General features: G+C 40.8%; 1 protein-coding gene across 1 annotated transcript; it reads left to right on the top strand.

Moving 5' to 3' along the window:
* The first annotated feature begins 222 nt into the window (after positions 1-222).
* Positions 223-7097, top strand: vps33a (VPS33A core subunit of CORVET and HOPS complexes). Its single transcript, XM_083912265.1, has 13 exons — positions 223-338; positions 674-739; positions 909-1036; positions 1609-1795; positions 1954-2070; positions 2198-2372; positions 2492-2685; positions 3396-3522; positions 3879-3946; positions 4968-5105; positions 5301-5438; positions 5551-5719; positions 6313-7097. The coding sequence occupies exons 1-13, from the start codon at positions 237-239 to the stop codon at positions 6504-6506; spliced, it is 1803 nt and encodes a 600-aa protein (XP_083768391.1). The 5' UTR covers positions 223-236; the 3' UTR covers positions 6507-7097.
* The last annotated feature ends 3957 nt before the right edge of the window (positions 7098-11054 follow it).

Genomic DNA, 11054 nt, shown 5'->3' with positions numbered 1-11054 from the left:
TGTTAATCAGTACAGATTTATCGGACAGGAATTTACATATGGCAGTTTAATGGTGTGTGAACCGTAGACATATATACGTAGACGCCTCATTGACTGTATTGGCCCGTTGCTACGATACGGCAACGTTTACATGGCTATGGCGTGAACTATCTTGAGCTTGTGTCTTCTTTGGTCACGTGAATTTCGGCTTCACTCCGCTGTGGTCACCTGATTTGTTGTGTTGCTGATAAAGAAACATGGCTGCCCACTTGTCGTACGGTAGAGTTAATTTAAACATTTTGAGAGAGGCAGCGCGAAAGGAGCTTCGAGAGTTTTTGGACAAATGTGCGGGAAGCAAGGTAACAATTGAACACATATTTAAACAAGTCAAACATAGCCGAAACAGCGACGGTTACACATACATCATATGCGTGGATGTGACTGAAGCTCGTCTCTTGGAGCTGTCAGTGGTCGACACATCTTTCTAAATGTGTAAATATAATTGAAACATAAGATCTGATAATATAGCTACTGGCCTGTCTATGAGATGTATTTGTCCTTTGGAGTGGCTGCATATCACTTTGTTATTGGAACCATTAGCTAGCAGCTAACACAGGCAGCAAATGTTTCCAATGATTTCCAGGTCTTGTTACTAAAATACAGTGCATAACTTTATGTGCCCCTTGCTCTTTAGGCCATCGTTTGGGATGAATATCTGACGGGACCCTTTGGACTGATAGCTCAGTACTCTCTACTGAAGGTAAGTCATTTATGTGCACAGTTTTTCTAGTATTGTAAAGTAAAAGACCCCACAGACAAGGCCCAGCCAATGTATCAGTCGTCAAAGACCATATATTGGACATGGGACTGTTTTTCGTTTATTGTATATCTCAAACACATGTTGTTTGTTTATTACTGTTGTTTTTCAGGAACATGAAGTGGAAAAGATGTTCACCCTCAAGAGTGGCAGGCTCCCCTCTGCTGACGTCAAAAATATCATCTTCTTTGTCCGTCCCAGACTGGAGCTCATGGACATCATTGCTGAGAATGTAATCAGGTCTGTTTTACGCCTCTCATTGTAGCATTTGTGAAATGGTTGCTTATAGGCTGAAGGATGACAACACCATGGATTGGAGTTTGTTCATTTATTCCGCAAAGGCAGCACAGGAAACACACAGTTGCAGGTAGGAACAGTCTGCCTCCACAACAAGAGCAGCCATAGTTTTGCCGGGAGTTTGGTCCGCCGTCACCCACGTTACCCTTTGTGTGTTACCCCAATAAAGCTCCCCCTTGCTAAAGGTGATCCCGGAACAAATAGAATAGAAACAGAACTGATATAAAACAATGCAGGAAATTAAAACTTCTTTTTGATAGTATTAGCATTGACCAGGTTTTGAAAATGTTCACTGTAATTAATTAGGAAAATAAATAAATGACATTAATGATGAATGATCAGCTGAATAAAACAAATTAAACATTGACCCAGCTACATCATTTTTAAGTCCCACAATTCAAACACTGACAAAGGCATTTTTCATGTAAAGACATGTATTTTCAAGTTCTTTCTGTCACTTTTGCAAAGCTATCCACACTATTTAACCCTCTTGTCCTGCATTGTGGGGCCTTCAGTGAAGACAAGATGCATTCGTCACGGGACTTCCACATTTTATTTGTGCCTCGGCGGAGCATGCTGTGTGAACAGCGGCTGAAGGAGCAGGGTGTGTTGGCCTCTTTCATCAACATTGACGAGTATATCCTGGACCTGATCCCTTATGATGGTGACCTGCTCTCCATGGAGTATGAAAGTGCTTTCAGAGTATGTTCACCGTACATCCCAGATATACATCCACCACTCTGCTGCTCTATATCTATAGATACACTGTATATATATATAAAGAATAATTTGTTAGATTTATAGTCGTGGTCTATTTCTAACTGCCATGATGTGTTTTGACTCCCTCGTGTCTTTTATAGGAGTGCTATCTAGAGAACGACCAAACAAGCCTTTACCACACAGCCAAAGGCCTCATGACCTTACAGGCACTGTATGGTACCATCCCACAGATATATGGGAAAGGAGAATGTGCACGGGTGAGTATGGTGTGCAGTGGAATAATTTCAGATCCTTGTTATATCGAAACTCTAAACTGCACATGGACGGAGTCTCAGTAACAGCCTGGTGGTTTTGTTTGAGAAAGAAATTCTCTCCTTGTTTCAGCACGTTGCCAACATGATGCTGAGGATGAAGAGGGAGTTTGCTGGCAGTCAGAATCAGATCCTGCCCGTGTTCGATACTCTGCTCCTCCTGGATCGTAATGTTGATCTGCTCACCCCTCTGGCCACGCAGCTCACCTATGAGGGTCTCATTGACGAGATCTATGGGATTACAAACGGTCCGAATAAACCTTTTTAGACTCCTTCTCATTATGTGTGAATGATATTCTGATGTGAATGCACTTGTCTCTTTTTTTTTTAATTGCCACTCCTTGTTTTCTCTCCCCCTGATTCGCAGGTTACGTCAAGTTGCCTCCTGAGAAATTTGCACAGAAGAAGCAAGGTGAGGGGAGTAAAGATTTACCCACAGAGCCCAAGAAGTTACAGCTCAACTCAGCAGAGGAGCTGTACGCAGAAATTCGGGACAAAAATTTCAACGCTGTCGGAGCAGCTCTCAGCAAGAAGGCCAAAATAATTTCAGCAGCGTTTGAGGTCGGTCTTGCCTCATCTTTTTCATCTTTCTAACATATTTGCCTGCTCTACAATGATTATAGTGTAATGTTTGTTACAACAATGTAGTTGCAATGACTGGAGCTTCCAAGGTGCTCCATTGATCACCTCCAGACTTCCCCGCTGATCTGATCTGTTGGTAATCTCTGTGGCATTTTGCCACAAAGGTCATAACAGAAATCCATAGGGGTAGGGTAGGGAAGTGATGACAATCATGTAGAGATAAGATGCAGAATACTTAACAAGGCAAACCATATTGCCATTCTCTAATCAGCTCTGGTATATCGATTGCAATACAAACTACATTAGAGATTGTTGTTAAATGAAATGATGCACCGTCTGAGGTGTTCTAACCCCGGAAAGCAGTGAGCATGAGCAGGTTGCTCTTTGCTGATGTTGGGAAAGATGCTTTCCATTAGAAAGGTTTACAGGAACATCTCTGATTGTCTATAGTGTTTAGTCAGAAGGGAATTTAAACTACAGCAGTTTGTTGTGTGGGATTTATTTATAGGCAAAAACTGGAGACTGGTTCAACTATTTTGTGTGCAAATATAATCAGATTAAGGAGCTTCCACGCTGTGTGGTGGTGCATTTTTAATTGTCTGCCATGTCCAAACCTGTTTTTCTGAGCTGCAGTATCAAACATATTAACAGCATGGCAAGTAAAGTGATATATTTCTTTTGTCTTTCAGGAGCGCCATAATGCAAAAACAGTGGGAGAAATAAAGCAGTTTGTGTCTCAGCTGCCTCACATGCAGGCAGCCCGAAGCTCACTGGCCAACCACACTTCCATTGCAGAGCTGATCAAAGACATCACCAGTGCGTGAATAACCCTTTTTTAACATTTTATTACTGTTTGGACTGATTCTCACACTATATTCTAAAAGTGATGAGATAAAGCCTAAAACCTCCACACAATCTTTTTAAAATCAACCATAATCCACTAACTCAAAGCTCTGTTTGTGGTGATGATTTAAATCACTCACATAACTTAAAAATGTTTTGTTTGATTAGAATAGCATTACAAAACAAACATACATGTTATACATGTTATTCCTCCTGGTTTTAAGGACTGTAGAATCCCATATTTCTCTTCTTACAGCATTTCATGTTCAAGTTGTAATCGAGGTTTGTTACATTGTGATACAAATCTCAACTAATGTTTCTTGTTTCAGCATCTGAGGCCTTTTTTGATAATCTAACAGTGGAGCAGGAGTTTATGACTGGAGTTGAAACAGACAAGGTATTCGTCATCTATCTACGTAATGTTTTTCCACGGCTAATCTGTATAATCTAAAATAATGAGTCTCACATCAGCACATAGGGGGCTGGAATCAGAGTAAGTGACGATACGATGCTATATCGACATGTTGCCCAAGCTAACGACGGTGTCAGCTTTACAGAATTTGACAACTGAGATAAAACAACAAAGTGTATAGTCTTGAGACACACACACACACACACACACACACACAGATTCCAAAATAGCCATAAACTGTCAAAAGGGCAGTTCTGGGGTTAAAATGTTTAAAGTAATGATACAGCTATTCCTTACTGGATTAAGTTTACAGAAAACTAATAAATGAATGAAAAAAACCCAAAACAATACACATTCCTCTCTTCAAAGTCTAAGTTTGGTGCTACTGTATCGATAACGTATCGCAACAGGTAAGTAAGTAATACAATATATTGCCGTGTCAGTATTTTGTCCCACCCCTAACGCGTTTACACAATTTTACTGCAGTTTAATGATCTCCCCAAAATAATAGGGAAGGCCTTATTGCATTTGTATCTGGTACTGATGTTATGGTCCCATATTATGCTCATTTTCAGATTCATTCTTTTTTTGGGGGGGGTTCTACTGGAACATTTTTACATGCTTTGATGTTTAAAAACATTATTTTTCTAATACGATCTTTCTGAATATAGCTGTATTCACCCTCCGTCTGAAACACTCCATTTAAGCATCTCCTTAAGCCTCCATATTTACATCACAGCTGTACAGAAGTCCTGACGGCTTTCTTTTAAGACGCGGTTTCTGAAGACGGGCTGTGTGCATTTCTATGTGAATTGAAAGTTTGATTCTTACACAGTATATAAATATGTACTATATAGCATCTCAACCTATCAAAAACAACATGAAAATCTCACTTTTTACAATATGGGACCTTTTTTTTAAAAAATGAGAATTTATAAATGTTTATCCGTATATTTATACACCATCTATGGTTGCAATATTTAGTTCTTGTGATTCTACTATCCAGGTGAACACGTATATAGAAGACTGCATTGCCCAAAAGGATCCGCTGATCAAGATTCTGCGTCTGGTGTGTATGCAGTCAGTCTGCAACAACGGCCTCAAGCAGAAGGTGTTCGACTACTATAAGAGGGAGATTCTCCAGGTAAAGTCAAAGGCCTGGAGATAGGTTTTTGGTAGTGGTGTCTTCTTTGTGCTCATATTGTACATTCCCTCTGCCTCAATAGAGAGAAACACTGGTGGATTGCAGTGAACTGTGCCATTTTTTTATTACATTAAATCAATCCAGCAGTGGGTGACCCATTTTTTATATAATGCCTTTTTTTTGTCTTTTATGAAGACGTATGGTTACGAACACATACTTACACTCAACAACCTAGAGAAGGCAGGTCTTTTGAAGCCACAGACGAACTCAAGGAATAACTACCCCACTATAAGAAAAACCCTCAAACTCTGGATGGAGGACGCCAATGAACAGGTACAAGATTTACTTAGAACGAACACAGGACTTTGAGGATTAAACCCGTGCACTTTTGAGGAGAACCTTGACCTCTCTGACTGTGTGTTTTTTTTTTTTTTGATTCCCTCAGAATCCCAACGACATCTCATATGTGTACAGTGGCTACGCTCCACTAAGCATCCGACTGACCCAGGTCTTGGCCCGGCCCGGGTGGCGTAGCATCGAAGAGGTGCTGAAGATGCTCCCGGGCCCGCACTTTGAGGAGAGACAGCAGCTGCCTGCCGGGCTTCATAAGAAACGTAAGGACCATTACAAACGGGGTCTACTGTTTGCCCTGCTGCTCGCCACACAGAATAAAAGTAAACGACCGTCTGCCTGCCGCGTGTAGATAAGACACAGGCTTTGTTTCTGCTGAACAGCAAATTGATGGCACAAAGCTGACAATACCACAGAGCCACTGTCAGTGGCTGTGTTGAAGAGAAGGCTAGATAAAAACATGTTGTCAGTGACCACCAGTGCTTTCCTTCAGTTTTCCTCCATATATTCATATTGGCAATTGGAGGTGTTACACGGATGTGAATGATGAATTTAATTATACACTGAATTTGAAATGTGCTAATTAGACTGCAAGTTTGGGCATTAGACACATGACTTGTTTCCTCATGCCTGCCTAACAATGGATTCTGAAAGGTGATAATAGAGGACAGTAATCCGAGTGTGACAGCTAAATTAGTGTTTTCACATTTCAAAATATGGAGCTTTCGCAGAAGGGACTTGGCCCCTCCTTTACATTCAGTTGTATTTTGTTAAAGTGAGACATTAACGGTTTATTAAGCTTTTACATTTTGTTTGAGGTGAACACAACTCCTTTTACTTTTTTTTTTTTTTACAGGTCAGCAGGGGGAGAATCGGACAACGCTGGTGTTCTTCCTCGGCGGAGTGTCGTATGCAGAAATAGCCGCTCTTCGTTTCCTCTCTCAGATGGAAGACAGCGGGATGGAGTATATTATAGCCACCACAAAACTCCTCAACGGTACGACCTGGATCAAATCACTCATGGACCGGCCTGAATCCCAGACCTCCTGAGTCACCTGCGTGTACACCTGTTCACATCAAACGTCCCATCCATCCATCAGAAAACCTCAGCTGCTGGTTTTTATGTCCGCATCTGTGTACAGCAGGTGTTTCATTGATGTCTGTGCAGCACCAGGCGCTTTAAAGGTGCCCTGTGGAGTTTTTCTTTTCCTCCTGACAAACATGTTGAATGCAATTCCTTCTTCGTAGCATTTGCAGAGCTGATTATTTAATATTTTAAACCGTGCATTATATGCATGTTTTCTCGCTAACCTTTGCCTGTGCTTTACTACACTTCTATGTCCAGTACCACTATCAACTGCAGATCAGTGCAATTGTGTAAAACTCATGCATATGCATGAGAGCTTTGATTCTCTGCTCGAACCCGATTGAACCTGGCCTGCCGGGTTTGGTTCGGACCGGGCTGTAGTTTCTCAATATTGCTGCGGGCTTGAATCAGGTCAGGTTTGTGTGAATATATAAATCTGCTTTAATGCTACTGTTCATCGTATACACCTTCGTCCTCTGGCTGCATTTTCATTGCTGAGATCATTGCTCTACTATGGAGCTACTGTAAATATGTATGTATGATTAAAATCGCTGGGATGTATGAGATGATGTCATGTATAAGATGATTAAAGATGCACTTTTTGAAGGCTTTTGTGATTATTTTATTTCTGTGGCTTTTGCGAGGCCAAACAAAAGGTCAATAACCTCTTAACTAACTGAAATCCATCTTGAATTACTCGCGCATGTGGGAAGACATTTTGCTTATTGTTTACTAGGTAATATTCAGAAAGGCAAGCTGATTGTGATCAGAGAGAGCAGGGATAGGAGTGTATCCATCAGCAGCGGTCCAGCTCTCTGAAGGAGCAATTAGCGCAGTAACAGGCCTCCTGATCAGCTGATAATGGCCCTGTGCCGTCTGGAGAGCTCAGCCCTCTGCAGCACATGATTTGACAGCGCAGGACACTGATTGAATTAGGAGGCCATTTGCTCCATGTTCCGGGAGATGGTAACTGTGCTACAGGAGGGTGTTTGATCTCTGTTTCAGTCAATACCTTCTCCGTGCCTTACACTTTATATACAGGGAGACCGCACAGCACTCAGATATTTTGGTGAACTGTTCTTGGGTAAATCTATGATGATTTCCTTCATGTTGATTGGCTACAAGACTTTGAAACGGCTTTGACTTAACAAAACACTTTTTGTTCTGTCAATTTTGCTTGATAGACAAATTATTGTCCACTACAGTCCCTTTGTGTGCAGGAGCAGGTGCACTGAAGACTTAAACTCCCATTAGGTCAATCCCAGGGGATTCAGATCTGTGATCAGTTATTGCTTTTGGCTCCTCCTCTGTTATAAGGGCTTGAAACACTCAAGGCAGAACACACCAACTTGGACTTCAGAGCTGGACGCACAGGAGCCCACTTCATGATCAGCTCCTGCCCTGCTCCAACAACACCAAGGTATGATTGGTTTAAGGTTTTTTCTTTTACTGTAAACTATAGCTTAAGCTTGTTTGTGGTTTATTCATTAATGTTAGTTTAGTTTAAGTCAGTTCAACTTTACCCAGTACAAGGTATTAACATGTTTGAATAAAACTGACTACATACTATTAGCATAAAACTGCATGATAATAATTCTCAATCCAACATGGTTCCCACATCAGCCTGAGGAATACCCCCTCTAAAGAAAACATGCATTGATGTATTGACTGTTCCTCAACAAACTGCATATTCTGTAGCTTCTGCCTATTTCAGTTAAAGACAGCATGAAAGGTGTATGCAGAAGATGTTCAGATGACAGTCTGCGTTGTTTGCGACTGTACACAAACAAAGCAGATCGATACTGAACCCACTTAGTGCAATTTACAGATAAATTATTAATAGTCGTCTTGTGACAATACAGCCTCCTTTAGCTTCTACAAGGCTACAGGAACAAAGGAATCTGCACATCTAATCTCAATTCACTTGAACACATTAAATAATGCATAAAGCACTAAAAGTAATTTCTTTTATCTCTACTTAAAGGGATTTTTCAGATTATTTGAAGTGTGGTCATACGAGGTACTTATCCATAGTCAGTTCAGTAGATGACAGCAAGCAAGCCCCCAGTTTGGAGAAGCAGGCAGGAAGAAAGGCATGAAAGCTATTTAAGCAATGACGGGGCAGCAGCTAAATGCACTGGAAAAAGGCCCACATACAACAATCAAATCAATTTCAGTTTAAGTGTACACTATATTTAGAATATCATTGCTTTGCTGTCAGACAGCCCTATTTATGTTTATGCAGGGGGGGCTGAAGCAGTTCAAAAATCTTTTCAAAGCCACCAGACACCATTGACTAAAACAGTAATTTTACCTCACAGAAGACAGGAGTTGCTGGTCCACCACTGGTCACTTTGTTTTCTGTGACTTTGGTGTTTTAAAGAGTAAGGAACTAACGTAATTAACGAACAAATCGGGCAGCGATAGACCAGCAACTCACGTGTTCTGCAAATTGCCAAAATTACTATTTTGGTCAATTGAGTCTGGGGGCTTTAAAGAGAGCATAAAGGCTTCAGTTACCACCACGTAAAATTAAACAGGGCTGTCTGCCGGCAGGGTAAAGTGGTGAAAATATTTTAGATAATGTGTTTTTTATGTGGCTAAATCATGTTTTGCTGCTGGCCCCATCCACAGCTTAGCTTCCATACCTGTCCTCCTTATCTTGTCCTCTATTCTGAAATTTGACATATGTGTGTTTGCAGAATGGGTCGAGGTGAAAACATGGGACAACTGACTCAACCTGGGGGCAGACTGAAGATGCAGCAGGAGCTTCTGGATGTTGACCCCTTGTTCATCCGCTTCCTACGGACATTCAAGGAAGTCCTCAAATTTGTTCTCTTCAGCTACACGGTGCTGTTTGGTGCTTTGCTCCTCGCCAGATGGACCACTTACTTTATGGTGGGAAAGTAAAAAGAAACTGACTGAACTGAATGAGCCTGTTCTCGGACTTAGAGCTCATTAATGAAGTTGATCGGACAGACCTTGGGGTTTGTGGTCTTTGCCGTTCCTGTAAATCATTAATGTCTCCATACACAATATCAGCCTGAGTGTTCATGTTTGCTTCCTTATTTGATTCACATTCTGCAGTGGTCATGGCTTTTGTGCTTTTGGAGACATATAGAGCAACTCTACAGTGAAACAAAATTTAAAGAAGCCAGTTTGCATCAGATGTGTTTGTTTGCAATGCTTAAATGTGCAATCTAGAAATTGTTCTCTACAGAGCAGAACATGACCATAATGAAGCTATATAAAACATGTCTGTATGGTTGTGTAGCATACAAAAACAGCATTGTGATTTTCCTTGGGAGGCATTATCCCTTAACGGGATAGTTTGGCTACTTTGAAGCAGTGTTGTATGAGGTACAAATCCATAGTCAGTGTGTTACCTACAGTACATGATGTTTAGCATGCCACAAGCTTGGAGAAGACGACACTATTCTCCACAGTGAATGACGTTGTTGTCATAATCGCTCATTTTTATTTTCTTGTATTTGTTTATTCCAATCCACAGCAATTAACAGTGTGTTGCACTCATGCCAAGGAGTAGCCTACGGTGAGAAAATGTAATGCCACCAGAAAGACTGTCTGAGGGCAAGGTCGTGAAAATATTCAAAATATAACATAAACTTAAAATTATAGTTGTTTTTTTTATGTGGCCCTTTGACTAAAATATGTTTCACTGCTGCCCCTGTCCACAGTCAGTAGCATCAGGTTACCCCTGCATCATAACCTAATCTTAATGCCCTGTCTTTAAATCTACTTTTAAAGCCTCTATTACTTCAGTTTATATTGTGCGTATATGGTACATATTCCTAAATAATTGTGTGATTAGTCAAATTACCAAAAACTGGGGTGCCCTTGTGGCTTAGAGGTTAAGATGCGGACCATGAAGCAATGTCCCCAGTTTGTTGCATCTCTCACATTTCCTGTTATCTCTCTACTGGAACTATATTATAACAAGCATAAAATGCTCAAAATATATATATCTTTAAATCTTTAGGCCAACAAAAACTTAATAGGCTGATACAAATAATAAAATGACTGGGACTGGGAGAGGGATGTGTTAATAGACCTTCTTCATGGACACAGAAGACATTTTGACATGTCAAAGTGGGTATAGCTCAGGTGTAAATAGTAATACATTTAATTATAGCTGAATTCCATTTAGCTGCTTTAGCTTCAGAGTCATGGTAGTGCCAGTGTGGCCTCATTGTCACCCTTGCATGGCTTACTGGGACATTTAAATAAAAGAGAGCCAACCATAATAAGTAACACCTAGCTTGTGACAACTCAAAATGTCTGTTGTGACAAAGATCTAGAGCAGTGGTTCTCAAACTTTGTACACAATGTACCACCTCAGAAAATATCAGGCTCTCCAAAGTACCACCACTAAGACCGATGTTAAATACAGCAGCGTAGGCCGACATTATTCAGCTACGGACAGAAAACTTTATTCCTGCTCAGAAGATTATTTATTGTTAACTGTCTTAGCCACGCTGTAAGAAAGGGTA

Source organism: Echiichthys vipera (genome assembly GCF_963691815.1).
Source record: "Echiichthys vipera genome assembly, chromosome: 4".
NCBI lineage: Eukaryota > Metazoa > Chordata > Actinopteri > Perciformes > Trachinidae > Echiichthys > Echiichthys vipera.
Note: the sequence above shows the minus strand (reverse complement) of the source record. Positions and strands in the feature narration are given on the sequence as shown.